Source organism: Anneissia japonica, unplaced genomic scaffold, assembly GCF_011630105.1.
Source record: "Anneissia japonica isolate Jap-2015-1 unplaced genomic scaffold, ASM1163010v1 scaffold287628_len271844_cov180, whole genome shotgun sequence".
Lineage (NCBI taxonomy): Eukaryota > Metazoa > Echinodermata > Crinoidea > Comatulida > Comatulidae > Anneissia > Anneissia japonica.
This window is the reverse complement of record NW_022698634.1, coordinates 78,921-99,933: the sequence shown is the minus strand read 5'-3', so window position 1 is coordinate 99,933 and position 21,013 is coordinate 78,921. Positions and strand designations below refer to the sequence as shown.

Sequence of the window (21,013 nt, the reverse complement as noted above, 5' to 3'; positions counted from 1 at the left end):
CAAAGAATCTCAAACACTAATCTTTTAACTTTGAAATTCAGCCTCTGGCTTCTAAATAATTTTTCACATGATATACTTGTATTGTTAAAACATATTTTTGCATATAAGAGGGGGCCCCCCTTAAAAACAGGGGGCCTTATATGCACAACACATGCAAATTTTTTATTTTTAAATCATATTCGTCCTTAACATGCACATTTACTACAGAAATGAAGCTACTAACTTTAGTATGAATGAACACAGTTGTAAATGCGGGGAAATAAGATCATGAACATTTAAAAGCCCATAAAATGGTATTACTTGAAAGATTTGCCCTACGCTTGGATCTGTTTTTAGCCAGCTAGGTACAGTATCAAGACCATAAAACCAAAAGTAGGCGGAATGAAATGGGATCGTCTTGTCGGTAATATTAAAGGTGAGATAACCTTTAAAACGGTATTCTGTTAGTTTGGAAAAAATGATACAGAACAGATGTATGAATCGGTCAAGTTTATTGATGTACTGTATAAATTAATTTTCAAATTGTTTACATATGCAGTTGAAATTTTTACAAAACTTTAAACATAATCACTTTCTAAGAGTACAGTTGAACTTGTCCAAATCGAATCCAAAATGCCATTGAAAAACTTGGATAAAGTTCGCCTTGGATAAAATTCGACTGACAGATTGTTTAATGGAAAACACAACAATTTGGCATGTAAAATAAGCTTGACTTAGAAATTATTCGAGTTAGGCAAAGTTGACTTAGGCAAATTTAACTGTATACTCTTGCGCTAAAAGCTGTGGAGGTCCAGATCAGTAATTCCACGACCTGTGTACACGATGATGGTTGCCTGTAAATTTACATAATGTTTGTACAATTATTTACTGCCTGGCTGTTGTTGACTGAAGAAACCTCCAGCTTGTTTTGATGCTGCCCTGGAGGGTGCAAATCCAAGTAATTTCTGTATGTTCTGAAATACAAATATACAGATAATACATAATAACAACATATTTCAATCAGAAGTAAGTCACTCATCAATCAAAAACGATTTGCAAAGCACCAATATCCATGGCAGAATTCTTTAGAAACTGCTCACATTATCGATATTAAAGCTCTCAACATACTTCTTCCGCCTATAATACTTCTGTATATTGAATATGTTCATTTAAGAGTCTGTTAAATGCAGTTTGATAAAAATGTGACACACACATGAAATTACATTACATCTTTACCAATAATTTCTACTTCATCTCTTTCTGTCTTAACATTTCTAACACTATATACATATCAGCCTCTATTTTTCTATAGTACTGCACTTTATGTGTGTTGTTTTGTATGTATCTGTGCATGTTTTGTTCAATGAAGGTTTTGCTGTCTGTCTGTTGTGTGGTCTTCTAATCTATCATTTAAAACAACTTATAAATATGGAATTGTTGATGGTTTTTACCTGTCTAATTGACATTGTGCAGAGAATATAGAGAAAGATAAAGGAACAATCTGTGTAGTCTTCACCCAGCAAATTACGATGTGACAGGCCTTGTATCCAGCTGATTGGTATAAATGGTAACTTGGCAACCACCCTGCCATCAAAGCTACACAAAAACAATTTTTTTTAGTAATTTTGTATCAACATTAATAATAGTATCCAGTAACTGACCCTTGACTTCAATAATAAGCTAGAAACAGCCTAAACATGTTAATAGAAAAACATAAATATTAAAACATCTGTCTATAAATAAGACTTTTGTTAAAGTGATGGATATTATTTTGCTTTAACATAGTATGCATATCACCTCTTGCTAATATAGCAGTTCTGTAATAAGCTGTTGGTTAAACATTTCTGATATTAACAATAAGAGGTTTTAGCCATTTTAATCTCTTATTTAAATGATATCTGCATGCTTGGTTAGAGATTATTTTTGAGGGGCCTGAGAGAAGAAATGATCAAAAGAGTTGCACGCAGGGAGGGCTATAGAGAAGACTTTACCACCTTTCTTGTAATGAGATAATACTGTAGACACAACTGTGGGACCTCAGGACAAGTACCTTTAATGGCAACATACAGTATCTTTTGTATTATTACATGGTAAATTACATTAAATGCAACACAATTAACACCATGATCATTTGAATTGCAGTTCAGTATAGGACTGTCCACAAATGTGGTTCCCAATTCATTAGTTTGCACGCCGAAAATCTAACTTTGTTCCTTGAGCCTAGAAAATAGGTTGAGGATATTCTAAGTATTAAATGTTCAGTTTCTTTATTATATTAGGGTCCATTGATTCAAGGAATGCCTTAATTTTCCATAAATTAATAATATTGAATTTGAAGTAACTTTCTTTGGGTTCTAATCAACCTTGTTTTGCAAAAGGGAGCTGATCATACAAAAATCTGCATGACATTATATATTTTCTGCCAAAAAGTGGGGGGCCCGGGCCACCGGTCCTGCAATTGACTTTATAATGTAGCATGGCCTGTGGTTCAATACTCTGACAGCACTGTGGCATATGTCTCTATATCATATTGTGAAGTCTTATTATTCTATCCTTTTCTGTCACTCGCATACACTATATTCTTTGTTGTTCATTGATTACTTACCTAATTTCTTCTTTTGTCCTTTGTCACTAGATTCTCCTACAGATTCTTTTGTTTTTTCCACTAAGTAAATAAAAAGAATCGTACTGTAGTTATATTTGGCACAGAAAGGTATTTTGTTTCTGTTGGTTTCTATTTCCATGACGTCAATTAATTTTCATTGGATCTGGTTATTCCATAAATCAGCGATAATGTGTGACTTCACTTTTATTTAGTTCCTAGAATTCATAACCCAACTTTTCTATTTTAAAATCCTTTCTAGTCCATTTGTTAAATTTTACATCATGTGCAATAAAAATGATGGCCTATTATTGAAATTTCTTATAAGCTGTTGCATAATTCCCCCAGTCCCCAGTAAAAAATGCCCACTCCTAATATATAACACAAGAACCACTTAAAATTTGTGAGAAAATGAAAGTTAATTCTATGGTTTAATGGACACCATTAATAACGCAGTATTTTTTAGCTTTAAAATATTCGTAAATAAGATTCACTCAAATACCAACCCCTCGACCACTTTTGTTACACTTTGTGAGCAAATAATGCTAATCCATTGGCCCTCAACACTTTCTTGCCCCTAGGCCACAGTTGTTATGCCACTGTTTACAAGTACAGTACAGGAATCCATGCCCGTTACTACTGTATTAAAGTTACTGTATACTGACCCATGTACTTTTCTTGTCTGCTTCTGCACTCTACTGTATACTTGACCTCAAATTTGAATGGTTACATAAAAACATAATTGATTCATATGCTAACTACTTACATTTTTTACTCTGCTTTTCCACTTCAGCTTTTAACTTTTTGTATGTTTCCGTCCTGTACACCAACAAGTAAGTGATACCTGTTGAAGAATTACATAACCGGTTTAAAACACTTCATGTAACTATTAAAATATTGCGTCTGAGTGCAAGAAGACACTTTATCTTTATTGGTTTTGTTTTTTTTAATTCAAGTCGGTGGGTTGAATGGCTGAGCGATAAGGCAAGGGTGCTGCAAACAACTGCCATAATATCAGTGCTGGTTCGAGTGGCATGCTCACCTGGTTCTGGTGGTGGAACAAGTCTTCTCAGATAAGCACTATAAACTGCATACATACCAACATTTTGAAAGTAAAAACTAGAGAATTTGGCATGAAGTGCCACCGAGGGTATATCATGAACAAAATATTAATGAAAACAAAGAAATTGTTTCAAAACTTAGATATTTTCAATTACAGTACATTAAAAAACTAAAGAGTGTTAAATTAAATAATTTTCAATAGGCCTACAATAAATATTACACCTATCAGAAAACCAAATAAATAAATAATAATTTGCCTATCCAAATAACATTATTTTGAACTGCCAATCCCTAAAATTGTGGTCTAAATAAAAACTCTCCCCGTGAACCCTACAAGGCAGTCTTTATTCCAGGTAGTTGACAGGTTTCGTCGAGCCCTTGGCTCCCCCTTGGCTTGGAACCTCCCTCGGATATGTTGGACCCCGACCTGTTGATTTGTTAGGCAGTAGAAATGTAACAAAATCAGTAGCCGGTAGGCCGGCCCTCCTGTTTGAATTGGTAGGGTTTGCAGTTATGCCGGTTCAAGACCCTCCTCGCCACCCACCCCCCCACCATCCCAAGGTTTAGTTGGCAAAACAAAGTCTTCCATAAATTTTGTTTGAGTCATATATAAATTTCACAATATTTGTCAAAAATAAGGCAGTGGCTACTGTATAATAATAATTACCCCAGTCATAAACATTTCCTAATTCTGATTATATGTTATTGTCTATCTACACAGGTGTGCCACATAACATGTGATCAATTGGCAATTTTGTAGCGCACGACCAATCTACCATCTTTGGCTTGAAAACCCTCTTTATTATAATACTGGTTTAAACAATCAATCAGGGATTGATTGGTTTAAGACTGGCATAACAAAGCCACTGCTGAAAATTTAAAAAGGCAGACAAATTTAAGGCAGATGATGGGCTGGACAAAATGTTCAAACATACAAGCTACGCCCTAGAGACGTTAAATTAGAGAAGAGTCAAGAAGAAAAAAAAATTGCAAATAATTGCATTTGGTTGGATTGATCATTTGTTTGATTTCTCAAGCATTGGTTAGGCTAGCTAGGCCAGACCTGTTTTATTCATCATTGATATAATGTAATCGCTGCGATCCCATATCTAGTTTTAAGGACAGCATTCCCTTCCTATTAATTCTAGGCCTATTCGTCCCGTGACTTTCCAACAGATCCTGATACTTCTTGAGCCTACAGCTCATCTCTAACCTCGCCAGCCGCTTGCCTCTAGATGCGAGAAGCCGTGCAAAGGTGGCCTAGCAAAATACGAAAATGACGATGACTTACCCTCCGAGAGAAGAGCTGTACAGACAGATATAAACACTATTAGTAGAGTATCAGCAAACATTATTGAATAATTATCGTATTGTTTATATATATAAAATGTTTATTCGGTTAATTTCATTGATATTTTAGTTTTTTTATTGAAAAATTTGTTTCATAAAATAAAATAACCCCAATTCAGCTTTCGGTGAAGTCGAATAACACTCCCTATCTTCTTGGAAATAATAGATCGTTTAAAAACTAGAGAGGGCGCTTCCTTGTAAAAGATACGTTTTTCTTTTGGCTTTGAGTATAATTTCAGTGGTTTAGGCGTTTTTTATTTAGTATGTAAAATGGCGGGCCGACGTGTGCAGCGGAACAATGAGCATGATGTTAATGGTTTGAATAAAAGACCATTTATGATTGGGGTGGCAGGCGGTACTTCATCAGGCAAGGTAAGGATATATTTTTCAATTCACTATTTGAGTTTTTAAGTAAAATTCTCCTGAATTAACAAGTAATTTATTAAAATGTAATTCAGTATACGTTTCAATTTGGAATGACCTCATGTCATTATCCATGCGTAGTGCAACAGCCTTTGTAAACAAGTGCACATGGTGATGATACAACCATGGAGTTATTTTGTGCAACAAAATGCAACATTTATAATAAATACACAGAAGTCCGTCGGTTTTTCTTGATTTTCATATTATTTAAATAATAATAGATTAGTATATAATAATATTATTGTGTATTTTGAGGATCAGTTTGCCGTTTTACAAAAAAATAGAAAGAATTTGATGATGTAATTGTTTGAAAATAGGCCGGGGGTATTTGGTTGGCCTAGTGCGGTAAGCCTACTCATTTTTTGTAAAATTATTTATTTATTAAGACTTAAACCTATAATATTATGTGTGTTGTTTGTTTTTTGTTTTTATTTAATTGATAATAATTACTGTTAGCAAACTGTATTTTTTGTTGTTGACTAGTTTAGTATAGATTTAGTATACTCTAGTCTTGTAGTAGGAATGCCAACCTGGGTGCTGAGCCGGGATCGAGATAGGTAGATTGAGATCGAGGTCACGCCAGGCGCGAGTCGGGGTAGATGCGGTCACATTACGAAAATCTCACCCGCGGTGAGTCAAGCCAGGCTTGAAACTCTAGTGTCACCGTAGCCGTAGCCTTACGTGCGGTATTGTTATGCAAATGAGCCAGATAAGCACAATCTGCATATGCTCAGAAAAAACAAAACTTTGCTCATTTACATAACAATACCGCACATAAGGCTAATTCAAGTTAGACGGCTTAAACCAGCCAGCTTATCCTGGTAACAGTTAGTCCTTGATTAAGGCGTCCATGTAATTTGATTCTTATAGTGTACTTCATTATTTTGTAACTTTTCTGTTATTCCATTATAATTTTTAAACGACCACAACTCGTTGAGTTAATGTCACCGATTTAAATGGTGAATATCAATAGTAGTAAGTAATACAAAAAATTTAAGCAATTAATAATAATTTTTAAAAACAACCATTGATCCTGCTGCTAAAAATAAAAACACTCTTCAGGCCTATTCGTTTTTTTTTTTTTTTTTTTTTTTTTTTTTTTTTTTTTTTTTTTTTTTTTTTTTTTTTTTTTTTTTTTTTTTTTTTTTTTTTTTTTTTTTTTTTTAATTTCTTTTATTAAATTGTTGATGACAATAAATTATTAAATATTTTCTGATTCTATTCCTGGTCACTGGGTCCAATTGACAAATTGGGGTACTAGGGTAAATCTTACTCAGTAAAAAAAAATAAACACAGGACACTCTTCGTTTGGAATGGAGGGTTAAATCAACTCGGCCCTTTACTGACTCGTTTGCCAACTTTTCAAATAAAAATTAAAAAAATGAAATAAGTAAATTAAATAAAAAAAGTGTCTGAGTGAGACTACAAAACATGGTCACGCCACTAACTAATGCCCCAACTTCAACAAGACTACTGGGCTCTCTTTTTCTACCTGTACTTTGCTAATTTCACAAAAACAAATTTATTATTGTACTGTGTCCTTTCAGAAAATCAGTTGGTACATCACATCACTAAAAAAAGAGTGCAAAATTAATACAAAACAAAAGAACATAAATAGGCCTGGCCCTAAAACTTATTTGATCTTTTGATTAAGAATTCACAATCATTTTGTAAAAAAAAACTATGATAAACTGAAAATATGTGAGTTTTTGTTTGTAGGTTAGAGTGGGGTTAGTCGGATTGCAGGGTTTGTTGAAATGTTGACATTTTAAAATAAATTTGTTAGTTCACTACCACCTACTGTAATTGTACAGTAGACATTAATCATAGCCATCCAACACATTGACTATATAACAGGTGCTACAACACTGTTAATTTTGGGGAGGTATATGTTTTTTTTGTAATTTCTAAGTAAATTTTTCATAATAAAAAAAAAATTGCAATATCTGAGTGATGTTCATAGATTAGGTTGAATAGTAAATATGAGTATTTTAGACTGTAGTACAAAGCTACAAATTAAGGCTAACTAACAGTATGTTACTGAATGCTCTGTTTTGTGAAGGATGCTTGCAGCACCTGCAAGTGCTTATGGGGCTTGTTGGAACTTTATTTTGGGGTTAGTTGAAACATGTTCTGACTACTGTAATCCCATAATGTTTTATGGTATAAGAACATGTTCCAACTTACCCCAATATAATACTTTATCATGGTATAATAGGACAGTATCCAGGGGGGTTTTTATGGTTTGGGAAAATCCCCCTTGTTTATCAAACAACCCTCTTTTCTGGCGACCACCCCTACCCTTGAATTTTCCTAAATAGTCCTCCAACCAAACTACTTGCATTGCAGATCCATATAATATATAATCATTTTTTATATTTAAATAATTAAGTACAAACAAATGTTAATAAATAAAACCTGTAGAAAAGATACCTATGCACCGACTTATGCAGTCCTCCGCAAACTTAGCCTTTACATTGGCCAACTTAGCTCATAACCAACTCAGCCCACGTTGATATTACATTTCACTCTCTAATTTGAGGCCAATTGTTTTGTTGTATTATACAAATATTTAATTAATAAAGTAAAAATAGTAGATGAGGCACAGTGTGTCTGTATTTCAAATAAAGATTCCATATATTAATAGTGCATCAAGTCACAACTCACATATGTTTTGTTTATCCAATCTTTTTATTTTCTTAGTCTTCAGTTTGTGCAAAAATTGTAGAACAACTTGATCAGCATCTGATTGACAATCGTCAACGCAGAGTGAATGTGATTGGCCAGGATAGCTTCTATAAGGTTCTAAATGAAGAAGAGAAGAAGAAAGCCTTCAAAGGACAGTTCAACTTTGACCATCCAGGTAAGTATGCAGTAAGCAAAGTGCATTTTTGTCCAAAAAAAAAAGCCCGCTGCAGCAGTATACAGTAGATGTTGCAGTTGCAAAATTGTTGGTATCTTTTATTATTAATTTTTATCGTTAAAAAAGCACTCTGACAGACACAGGCTGGCTGAAATATTACAGCCAACTGTCAAGGGTTAATTGTGACATACTAAACTAAACGTCATGCCCCAACTACCAACCATCACAGTTGATGTGTTATGTCTCACAGTGCCTTCATGCTTCAAAAGCCTAGGGAGTGAGCTATCGAAATTATATTGACATCAGTGTCACGATAAATTATTTAGCTTAAAGTAATAAGCCTTTTGCTTTCAGATATTAATTTGGTAAGTCAATTAATGTTCTAGGTAATTTCAATAATAGATAACTCTTTTTTAAAAAGTATGAAGATCTATTACTTAAAGAAATTGCAACCAATATTTATTTTAATTACTGGATGATTTTCGCGAAATAAATGCAATATTAATAAGTCTTCAGTAACTTTATACTCAGACTGAATTTCATTTGTATGTATTCTTATATTTCCATGTTACTTTTGTTTAAATAGTTTCGAAACTTACGTTTTGAGTATTCAAAATATAGAGTATCCTCGTATATAAAAACAGAAGTTTTTAGTAAAACCTTCTGATCATTATTAAGGACATTTTGATAATCTGTGTTTCCGATTGCCGTACTGGTTTAAGGACATTTTGATGCTGTGTTTCTGATTACTGATTTAAGGACATTTTGATGCTGTGTTTCTGATTACTGGTTTAAGGACTTTTGATACTGTGTTTCTGATTGGTTTATGGACTTTTTGATACTGTGTTTCACAATACTGTGACCTATCAATCAGTAGGTGGCTTATTTATGAATTGCAGGATATTACATAAGAAATTTAAGGCAATTAACAGACAGTGTTTCTTTTCCAAACTTTTTGATAAAAGGAAGTTGGCAGGGCTGAAAAAGTGTACAACCACGCGACTGGCGGTCGGAGGCGACATGAAAGTCCCGGAGGCATTTTGGGGGAAAAAAATCCAAATAATTAACTGTTGGGCTATAGAGAGTACAGATAACATTTGGTGCTGGAGGCATTTTATCAAGATAACTTTCAATGGTCGAAGGCACAAACGTTTTCTTTCCAGGACTGGAAGGTGGATTAGAGGCACCCCCCCACTCTCTTCCTCCTTATCGTGTTCAGGGGTATATCCAGGATTTTTTCTTTGTGGGTCGTGACAGGGACATAGCCAGGATTTTGAAAGGGGGGGGGGGTGCCGTTATGCGAATTACGTAGGACCCCGGCGGGGTCAAGGGGGCGATTCCCCCTGTGAAGTAGAGCACTCCAAACATTCTTAGGACTGTTTGAGAGGATAAAGTGAAAATTGCAATAGACGCATTATAAATAAGCGCAAAAATAATTATATAATAGTGGCAGGTCCAGGAATTCGAAAGAGAGGTGAAAGAGGGAGGGACTTTCACAGACCGAGGAACCACCCACCTCAGCCCCATGGTTGGGGCTGAGGTAAAAAAATTTATGATAGGGGCATCTCCAGATTGCCAGAAATTACACTCTCGCACTTCAATTTGAATATATTTTTCTTTTTTTTCCTTAAAAAAAATTAAGGGAGGTTGGGGCAGGGGGGCCTTGACTCCACCTCTGCTTAAAACATTCTTTATCCAAAATAGTCATAATCACGAAAAATGGACATGAAAAACCAGATCACATCCTAAAAACAAACAGCAGTCACTAAGAAATACATCAGGAGCCGACTCGATGGAGTTTAATGTCATACCCAGGGAAGGGCACAGATCTGTTTTGAAAGGTGGAGGGGGAGGGCATTTTGTGAGTCGACACCCACCTCAGCCTCACCATGGTTGGAGCTGAGGTGAGAAAATTTGAGGAAGTAGTACCTCTAGATGGCCAGAAGTGACACTTTTAGTAATGTAGGCCTATTGTATTGTGAAAAAAAAGAAGAGAAACGCCTGAGCGTAAAAATGTTGATTTATTACTTTAATTGTGTATGAAGTTTTGGCATTCCATAACCCCAGTGGGTTACTATTAGAGTAGTGGGTCTAGATTAACTTAAGTTTAGTTACTGTTGGAGCATGGGTTACTAATAGAATACTGGGTTACTAATAGAGTACTGGGTTTAGAATTTTTATGATACCTGTTGCATGTGATTGTTTAAAGACTTTTTATACAGAACGGTAGTAATTATCACCAACGCCAATATAGGCATGTTTTCATTTGTGTTTGCTCAATTCTTTATCACCTTCTCCATTACAAGTTTACTATCAGTTTAAACATCAATTTAAAACTTAAAACAGGCGAAAGTCTAGACTGAAATAGCCTACAGGTAAGTTTCTATTCACAGGTCCTCAAACAGTAAGACAGGGCCTGTTTCCACTGACAAGAAAAAACCGTTCTTAAGAACTGTTCTCTTTAAGAAAGGTTCTTTGTGGCTGTAGAAATGGGGACTACAAAAAAGTATGTAATGATTGGTAATAAGACTATTTGCAAATAGACCATTGTCATTGTATTCCTATAGAGCAGTGAAATTATTGCCTTTTGTGCAAGTTTGTCAATTATATAATTAAAAAAAAAACTTGCTTGTTGTAAGCCATGTCTTGCTGGAGACATAACGATCCTTAATAATGCCTTCATTAAAATGAGAATTTTGTTTTGCAGATGCGTTTGATTATGGACTGATGAAACAAATAATGGAAGATATCAAGAATGGGAAGTCAGTAAAGGTACCAATATATGATTTCAAAACACATTCCAGGTAAAAAATTTTGAACTTGGCATACAGTAAAATCTTGGATACAACTCAATGCTTTTTTTATTTTTCTTTCTTTTTTTTTTTTTTTTTTTTTTTTTTACATTTGTCTTTTAAAATTTTTTAATTGCAAGAATTTTTAACAGAAGTTTTATAAGAAGGTAAAAAAGAAAACACTTTTTATTCCAATATAGTAATATTTGATTGCACAATGCCACTTTTACTTGTAATGCCACATCAGATGCAGGTGGTAGTTTTAGCTATCCGGTTCGTAACATATTTCTGCAATAATTTCTGTTTATAGTATTTGTTAACCAAATTCAAAGGCTTCCTATTCAGTTCAATAATTATTAGTTTGATTATTTCATAGAAAACCTGAAGGGTTTACAGTGATCTATCCAGGAGACGTGATCATTGTAGAAGGCATTCTTGTCTTTTACTACCCAGAAATACGGCGCATGTTCAACATGAAACTGTTTGTTGATACAGATCCAGACACTAGGCTTTCAAGGAGAGGTAAGGACCTTGGTTGCAACTAACAAGCCACCACTCAAGTTGCATATTCATTACAGGTCCATCACACTGAAATTATTGTAAGGGAAGAGCTCTGTAAATATATGATGGATTCGAATGAAACTCTGCCCACATACACACATTATAAGCTGTAATTCAAGTCAAAATGAACAAATTTTACACAGGATTGTGACATCTTATGACTGCCGCTTGACTGGTATGCATTAATTTAGATTTACACACAAAATGGAGCATTCTCTGTGGGTGGATATCAAGCAAATGTTTACTAATAAGCATACTAGGAGTGTTATAGGAGAAGAAAAGAATTCTTATCTATTTGTTTCTTCAGTTAATGACAAAAAATTGTACAAATAAAGCGTGTAATGACTAATTAGCTGACATTTTAAATATGATTTATGACTTACTGTATGGTATTGACATTAAGTTTTTCCAAACAGTGCTCACTCTGAATTACAGTACTCATTGTCAATTTCCTGCTACCAGGTGTAGGACAAAGGACAAAACTCCAAGAAACAATTATAGTACTACATATCTCTTTCATTCAAAATGGCAGTCATCCTAAAGCATATCATTGTAGCATGAAAGCACTTGGGCCACCATATAAATTATAGGGTCAATGGACTCTTTAGTATTTTTTTACACTCAATTTTATATCCTGCTAAAATTTGCCTTAGTATATAGAGCACATACTTACTGTGTGCACTTCAATACTCATTCCAAGAGGTGACTTATTTTAAATGTCTGATTTTAGCATTCTGGGAAGTGAGTTGCAGCTAATTGCCCGTCAAAAAGAGAATTACTGATGTTATTCTTCTCAGTGATAACAATAGCTAGTTTGATAAAATGTCAAGTTATTTTCTTCTTCCACTTTGCAAATTTTCTTTTACTATTTCTTTTTTATTAATGATACTATTTATTTTATTTATTCTTTGTTACAGTTCTGAGAGATATTAATGATAGGGGTCGTGATTTAGAACAAATTCTTGTTCAGTATACTCAGTTTGTAAAGCCAGCTTTTGAAGAATTTTGCCTTCCAACGAAAAAGTATGCCGATGTAATCATTCCAAGAGGTGTTGAAAACACAGGTAATTTTATAGAATCATTTAGACCAGGATTGATAGTTTGCTAACCGTTGGCAGATCCTGTGGTGGCAAATGGCGCTCCCCCTCCTCCTAGTCAAGGGTTAAATCAGTTTATAATGTAACACTTTAAACCCATCCTCTCAGCGCACCATAAGTGCTGCCCACTTCAGTCTTTGATTGCCACTCGTGTCACTTCAGCAAAGATATTCTGGATCCGCCTCTGCTAACAAAAAAGATATTGACATAGACAGAATATGTCTGTTAAATGTTTTATGTCTATTGACCTTTGATGCTGGCATGTGCAGTTAAAACTACAAACTGTCTTATTAAACACTGTAAATTAAGTAGTCAATTTGGTTAATAATCAGGTATACTGTATGTTAAATTCAGCGATACCTGGTAATTCTCCATAAATGATCAGCATTCGGAAGGGAAGTAGCACACAAGGGTCCCACGTGGGTTACAGATGGATAACTAAAATCAATAAAATCATGTCAATTTTTTTCATTTACATCAATCAATACATATTCATCTACAATTCATAATACAAATTTTGAAGTCCCAGTAAGCTTAGATTACATTGGGTAGCGTGCCAGCTAATATACAACACTACTTAAAAATATAATTATAAGAAAATAAAATACGTATATATAATTAAATGGATAAATAAGCATTTTGTGCTACTTTCAAATGGAATATTAATGAAAGTATTAATCTAATGCAAGTCAATGACATGTATTTTTTTTAATGGAAAAAAACAGCTTTGAAGACAAGTAACAAGTAATTGTCTTTATTATGGCAACAATATTATCTAAAATCGAAATACTAAATGTTTTTAAAACTCAACTAAGAATATTATTCTCCATTTTAAAGTGAATCTGAACTCTCTCAAACCCAGAATGAGATGTCTGCTAACCCAGTTAATAAGGGAAGAGTAATTTCTGTGTGCAATATATTATTGTTCAACATCAGTATGTTATATTTATGAAGTTTGTTATATAGTTACTTCAAGATGAGAATGATATGAATGTTCAATGCTTGACTGAGATCGATATTTGTCATTTATCGGTTGTTTTTTTTTTATAGTTGCAATAGGTCTTATTGTCCAGCACATTCGAGATATTTCTAACGGCGGCCTTAAAACTCGCATGATGAATGGAGATGCAGCGCCTGAGAGGGATCAATCGCTGAACAGCAGCCGGCCACACTGACAAATATATTTTGCCTACTTTAATGGTATGTTGAAATAGAGACTTTTTCATTGGCCAGATAGGAGGATGATTGGCCTGTCAGATTCCACATCTTTGGAAAGAAACAGAGCACAGGGAATGGATGCTGAAAGTAAAGCCAGCTTTCTAAGTTTTTATTTCTATTGTTATTTCATGCATTGTTACATACTGTATACGCTATGAGATTTACATATTTTTTTTTCTCATGGTTATGACTACAATTGTGTTTTTGGTTGGTGGGACTGTAGTCAGAGGCAATGAAGCACCATTTTTATCCTTGAAAACAAGCCTTCACATTCACAGTGCTCATCTGCTCAATGTATGAAAGTTGACTCTGGAACTAGTGCTCTTAATAGGTACTGTATTTACCTATTTGAGCAGTGTACTGTACTGCTGTTTAAGGATCTGATCCAAGTGTATGTGGTAAGGGAAATATTTTCAAAGTACAGTATTTATTGGTTTCAATCCAGGGTTTCAAATGTCTATGGTAACAAGTATCCATGATTAGCACAAGAATTAATTATACTAATGCAGGACAGTGCTGTTGTTGTTAGATCAAAAATGCAAGTTAAGACTATACCTACTGACTAGTAAGGTATAACTAGTGGTTTTGAACTGTACTCTAGTTTTACTGATACAATAAACAACACTCATAAACTAAATGGTAGAAGTTTCTTTAGAACAAGATTACTTTATATTATTTGCTATTCATTATTTATTTATTTAGTATTTATATAAGTTCAGTGAGTCAAATGGTCTGTAGATGTATTAGTTAAAAGATGTCTCAAAAACATGTTGTAGGAAGGCAAATATAGGGCTATGGCATGAAAATTTTATTCAGGGAAAAAGAAATACAATTAAGAGGTAGGATTTTATTTATGAAAATGCTTCCATTTTTTTAGTCTATGAAATTCCTGAGGTAGAGATTGTTCTCAAAACCAGCTCAGGTTTTAATATGCCTGAATTCATTGATTAGGTATGCACTCTTTTAATGATGAGTATTGATACATGCATAAACCGATGGGTGTTTTAGTCATGTGGGTCTGTGATATTTAAGGGTGGTATGGTTTTTCAGTGGTTTTTGGTTTAAAATAAAGGGTTGGGCAAACCATAAAGACTTACTTGTTACTGGTTAAGGGCTTGCTAAGCCTTCTAAATTTTTAGTTCAGAACGTTTTTTGATCATTTACAATATAAACTAAAACAAGTTTTGGAGTTGTTTTTTTTTTAGTTTTTTTTAATACTTAATAATAATTTGGCAGATGTTTGTTTTGGTATACAGAATATTTATACCATATTAATGTCATCTTGATGGGGAAATCCAATGTTTATTATGAACAAACTTAATAAAAGGTTATAAACAGTTTTACTGTGAAAATAAATTGAATCAGGAGGGTTAGAAAATAATGTTAACTCAAAGCTAAAAATCTACAAAACTATAGTTTATGAGACATTAGATTTGATGAAACATTTGTAATTCTGTCTTGATAATTCACAGGCAATTTTGAATTACACATCAATTTTCCATTAGTACAAGAAGGCTATTTGTATTTTATTTTTTATCATCAATTGTGAAAGAAAATAAAAACATGTTTATTTTTTTTAATGTAGAAGAGTTTTCTTTGCAAATTTTGATTTTTATTCTTTAGAAAAGAACCTTTTTTCAAGACCTTATGAAGAAGTTCTACAAGATGTTTAAATAGATCAAATCAATTATGTAAGATGGAGTCATAGAAGCCTATTTTAGAAAGAAATAATTGGAAGGAGGTGAACATGAGATAGATTGAAAACTGGCATTTTACAAATTAATAGATGAAAAGAATTTGAAAATTTGTTGCATGTATGTACAAAGATAGGAATAGAAACAAAGGTCAAAGAATATACTAATTATCATGGTAGAATTTATTTTACTTACTTTTCAAATTATTTTCATTTAGAGCATTCTAAATATTTTATTATGTATGTCTTGTCTTCCAAATTTACAATTATGGCCACATCAGTGTATTTGTTTTTGTCTTTGATTGCTTTTACTCAATGTAGGCATGAATTTTTCTTAATGTTACCTCTGCCTTTCTTTTGATTTCTTTAAAATTTTATATAACAAGATTATTCTCTTTAGATTTATACTCTGCAAAAAGCTGCCATTGTTAAGTCTGTTTACAGTTATTGTGTCACTCAATTTTTGTCTAATTTATTTTAATTTTAGGTATCACAAATTTAAATATCGCCCCCTCCGAGAAAAACTATCACAATTAAGTTTATACTGAAATTAACTGCTATTCATAATACACCATGTTGTTTTGAATAGTGTTTTTTATATAAAAGTACAATTTCAAAATCAGAACAGTCTTGTGATTGTAACTAAAATATGGCCAGTAAAGTTCCAGAAGAATTTAATTACACATATATCATTCAGCTGTAAATATGTTGATTTATTTGAGAGAAAATCAAGCCTGCCATTTATTATTTTGAATAATTTGTACTTAAGTAGTACAGGTTATTCAAAAGTCATTTAATATTACTATTTTATGCCTTGGTCAGTAAAAATGTGAAAAGCACAAACGAAGTTTAATATTAGCTTGATATCAGAAATGAAAAAAATAATTTTATTAATTCTAATACTTGGTCTCCATATTTATATTAAGTACCATAAAGTATAAAACCCCTTAGTTTAAGTTGCTTACGCCGCCGTTCTGCAACAATTTTGATGGGTCGCATATCTTTTCAGATTGTGGACATTTTACTCAGCGAAATAAAAATTTATATTAAAGAAATGTGCATACAAGTGTGGCATATGGATCAGTTTACTTTTGTAATGCATGCGTTATCAATAGTTTTATTTTCAATAATATTCTATCAAAACATTTGTACTTCAGGTATGGCAACTTGAAAGTCAATTAAAATGTGTCTGTGCCTTACAATCACCCATATTATTATTTTTGGCAGCAAATTTAAGTTTTTGTAGTGAAACATCTGTAAAATAAAACGACGGCCGTGACAAACTCAAGAAAGTAATATGACCATATTCAATCATTTCACCTTGGAATTCAGATAATAAATTCGGCCTTTTGGTCGTATGGGTCGCGTCTGAGTGCTTGACATTTAATTCGGGCTATGGGCTAAAAAGGTTGCGGAACGGGGCGTACACTATACATAGAGTTTGGTAGGCCACACAATTCTCTATAGAGTACAACTCACCTATGGATCAGTTGGGGTTTTAAATGTCAAAATCTGCATTCCTGTTTGAACATTGTTTATAAATACTGGAATTAAGAGGAATGAGTAATATTCATGTAAATGATTGATATACTGTAACTTTATGTTTATGAGCATGTATATTTATATACATTTTCAAATTGGTTTTACAATATACAGAGGGAATATCCTACAGCTAACTGGTGCTATTATGTTGTTTTCGAGAAAATGTTTATTGAGCATAATATAATGTTTTGTTGGCGATTTTATGTGTTTGAATCAAGATAATTGTATGCAATATATACAAACGTGGGCTATTATTGCTGATAAACATACTGTAAGTTACTGTTGAAAATTCACTTATTTCATTGATAGCATTTATTATTCATCTTGCATTGAACTAGATAAGGCCAGAGGAAAAGTTTCTGGTTCATTAGGTCCAAACAACCGAAATATTGAAAATCTAGTGTTTGTTTTGTTACTGTCCAAGAGGGGCTTTGCTAAAGTTTTTTTTTCGTCCGCTGTTGCAAAGAAGAAAACGACAGATAGTCCTGGTGGGTTATTGATTTTAAAATCAATTAGCCTAGCCTAGATGTTGACTAGCTAGGTTCGCTCCTTGTTCATTTAGATACAGAATTATACCCCGACGACAACAAAGTGTAGGCCTAAGTACAGTAGGACGTACTACAGGTAGGCCTACTAGGCCTAGGCTTTTGTTGTAAAAGTTGAAGTGCATGTACAGGATGCGCCATATGCCTATATTTAAAAAAATACATTTTGTTAATTAAGATGTGTATAAGAGACAGGAGATTAATTGTACTTTTAGTCAAGTCATTTTCAAACACAAGAATTTATTTGTAATTCTCTATTATTACTCTACTTACTTATAATATAAGGCTATACCAACTGTATATTGTAAGTTCCATGGTAATCTATGTACGGTAGTTATGTTTTACCAGTACTGTATACTGTTAAGGTACATAGTAATTACACATTATGTGCAGTTATTCTAGGTGACTGTTTAATATTACTGTACAACGTGTTTATTCTACTGTTACAACTCAAAATATCCCTAAAGGTAGGGTTCGCGTGCGCCCTCACTAATCACCATGAAAATACCTTGTAAAAGAGTAGGCATACTACTACCGGCAAAATAAACACTAAAATTAATATGTAACGTACTATGGAAACTAAAATTAATGTATGGTGTCATGACAACTTACACATGTGATCTATAAGGCAAATACACACAATGTACATCTGGTTTATGATTTCTTAGTTATTCAGAGGGGTTGTTTCCTATTCTGTAGTACATATTTTTGCTTTGAAAGACATTGTACTGTATTGTCTTTTGACAAAACAGTACCATTATGTGCTACAATTGTTTCCGAACAATTTTTCTCATTTTGTATATTGCTTTAGATAAATGCTATAAGAATTATATGAAAACTACGAAACCTACTTATGTTTGTTTACTACAATTCCTGTTATATATTTCCCTGTTCTAATACTGTATTAGTATTGTTAGTATTAAGCCTAGTTCTTAGTGTACTTGTTCTAAACAATTTGTACTAACACGCGAATAACACAAATTGTACAAGCAGGCATATTGTAGTTGATAATCTGTTTTGTTTTGTTTGTTTGTTTTTTTGCTTACATTTATTTTGTCAATAATAAAGTTCTGTTGTTGAACAAAACATTCTTTCTTTTGATTCACTGTATATTGCATATCGTAATAAACATATAACATCAATCAAATATAATTTAAAATATTGTCTTGTGTACAGATTATCAACTATGGCCTATATACAGTACATATATGAACGCATCAGGAAAAATCGATCGTATCAATACAGTAGTACACGGAGAAGCTTTCTGTTCATGTTCAAATCATGAATCGGGAGAGGTCGGGAGTGAAGAGCTGATGACATTCCTCTTTAGGGCTGCTTCTCATCTAAGATCCAATTCCAAAGGCGACGTACTGAGTTCATTGTTTATATTCAATGCACCATGCACCATTATTATGCCAACCACTATTTTGTGAAGTGCTCTGATACAGGATCCTACGAAAGCCCATTCGTGCCAATAGAAGTATGTGTAAATGTAGACTACTAATTTTAAATAATTCGAAAATTAACACTAAATCCAAAGCCTCTAGAATACTTGGCTTTATTCTCAGACCATGGATGTGCAGTATAATATATTCTTTTATACCTCCATGCTCAGACTATTCTGCTACCGTGACCCATATAGTATATCAAAATTGTATAACGGATTAGTCCGTCCAATAATTGAATATGGTGTAGGCCTACCTGCTTGGTCTGCCCACCAAAGAGGTCATATTACTTCTCCTGAAGCAATCCAATGCAGAATGACAAGGGCGTGTGCCTCGCGTGATATCCCATACATGCCCATACACATAACGTCTTGTTATCACACCATTAACATCTCTCTGTGGTTGCTGAAAATCGCTGATAAAAGATCTCGAGAAATTTGTTGGCGCTTCATTTTGACTATAATGGTGATATGATGATGAATTTTACTATATAAAGTGTCATTTAAGGTCATCTAGAGGTACTATTTCCTAGAGGTAACTTTTCGCACCTCAGCCCCAACCATGATGGGTGGTTGTGGACTCACGGCTTTTAAGTAGGTAAAGTAAAGTATACAGGCCTACATCAAAGACAGTGTTTTTTAGCTTTATTTTCTATGGTACATCACACATATTAAATAGATCTCTGTGGTTGCTGAAAATCCCTGATAAAAGATCATGAGAATTTGTTGGCGCTTCATTTTGCCTATATAATGGTGATGTGATGGTGATAAACTCTACTACTGTATAATAAAAGTGCCATTTCCGGCCATCTAGAGGTACTATTTCCCAACCATGGCTGAGGTGGGTGTGGAGTGGACTCACCAAATGTCCCCACCTCCACCTTTCAATAAAAGATCTGCGCCCTTGCCCTCATGCCCCGCATGCCACCAAACCCTGCACCTGCCCCAATATTGTCCCATCATTTTCGATAATTCTTGCTCCTGTAGGCCCTACTCACTAACATGCTTCATTTTTCACCTCATTCTAATTCCGTTGCCTATACATTTTAACTGAATGTTGTGAATAAAGATTAAAGACTTTAGTGGGTTTTGTATCTTCTCTTTATTCTGTCAATCATCCTAGACACAGCAAACTATATAATCGTAATACTAGGTGGTGCCTAGTTCTCTGTTACTGTTTCAAATGTTCTACTCATTTTCATTTCAACAGGTGTATAGTATTCGAGTAGATGGCTATATATATAATTGATGTTTATTATAGGAACAGCATCATCAGTTAGCGCTACCTTCCATTATCGGACAATGATCTCATTTTGAATATTGATTGAGAAATTACAATAATATTATACCTGGAATATATAGCAGGCCCGTAGCCAGGGGGGTTTTTATGGTTCGGGCGAACCCCCCTTTTCTAGCGAACCCCCCTGTTTTCTAGCGAACCCCCTCGAATTTTTGAATGAGTCCCACCCGTTTTTAAATTGTAGCCTGCATTACAAGCCTACATTCATAGGATATGTCAGCTTCAGAAGTTCGGAGATTTAAATTAAAACGCAATTCCTTTACGATGGCACACATAAGATGGCAAACATCGATAAAAACACGGCTGCCGTCTCAACTTTCAATGGCCTTTGGCTGAATGTTTGTAAGAAATGTACCAACCGGTAACGAAACCGGTCGCCGTCTACCTAGAGTAAATGGTGCCACCAAACGAACCTAAAGTTTTGCGACTTAATCCACCAAATGCAAATAAAGTTTTGCGACTTAATCACCTAAACGTGGATTGTGTGGTTAGTAAATTCCATAGCCATACTGTCCATCGCGCACACTAAACTATGTGCTGAT

General features: G+C 33.8%; 2 protein-coding genes across 2 annotated transcripts; one reads left to right on the top strand and one right to left on the bottom strand.

The window, feature by feature from the left end:
- Positions 1-474: 474 nt before the first annotated feature.
- Positions 475-5,167, bottom strand: LOC117102700 (calcium load-activated calcium channel-like). The gene is given in 5 exon segments (XM_033243087.1): positions 475-953; positions 1,431-1,641; positions 2,545-2,644; positions 3,348-3,425; positions 4,935-5,167. Coding segments are annotated over 5 exon segments (543 nt in total). The 5' UTR covers positions 4,996-5,167; the 3' UTR covers positions 475-860.
- An 88-nt stretch (positions 5,168-5,255) lies between these two features.
- Positions 5,256-16,706, top strand: LOC117102697 (uridine-cytidine kinase 2-like). The gene is made up of 6 exons (XM_033243082.1): positions 5,256-5,365; positions 8,120-8,279; positions 10,987-11,083; positions 11,448-11,593; positions 12,550-12,696; positions 13,780-16,706. Exons 1-6 carry the CDS (start codon positions 5,264-5,266, stop codon positions 13,902-13,904), a joined length of 777 nt encoding a protein of 258 aa, XP_033098973.1. The 5' UTR covers positions 5,256-5,263; the 3' UTR covers positions 13,905-16,706.
- The last annotated feature ends 4,307 nt before the right edge of the window (positions 16,707-21,013 follow it).

Coding starts and splice junctions, on each gene's coding strand:
- LOC117102697 (XM_033243082.1), top strand. CDS start 5,264: ATGGCGGGCCGACGTGTGCAGCGGAACAATGAGCATGATGTTAATGGT. Junction 5,366..8,119: donor GCGGTACTTCATCAGGCAAG/GTAAGGATATAT, acceptor TTATTTTCTTAG/TCTTCAGTTTGTGCAAAAAT. Junction 11,084..11,447: donor GATTTCAAAACACATTCCAG/GTAAAAAATTTT, acceptor ATTATTTCATAG/AAAACCTGAAGGGTTTACAG.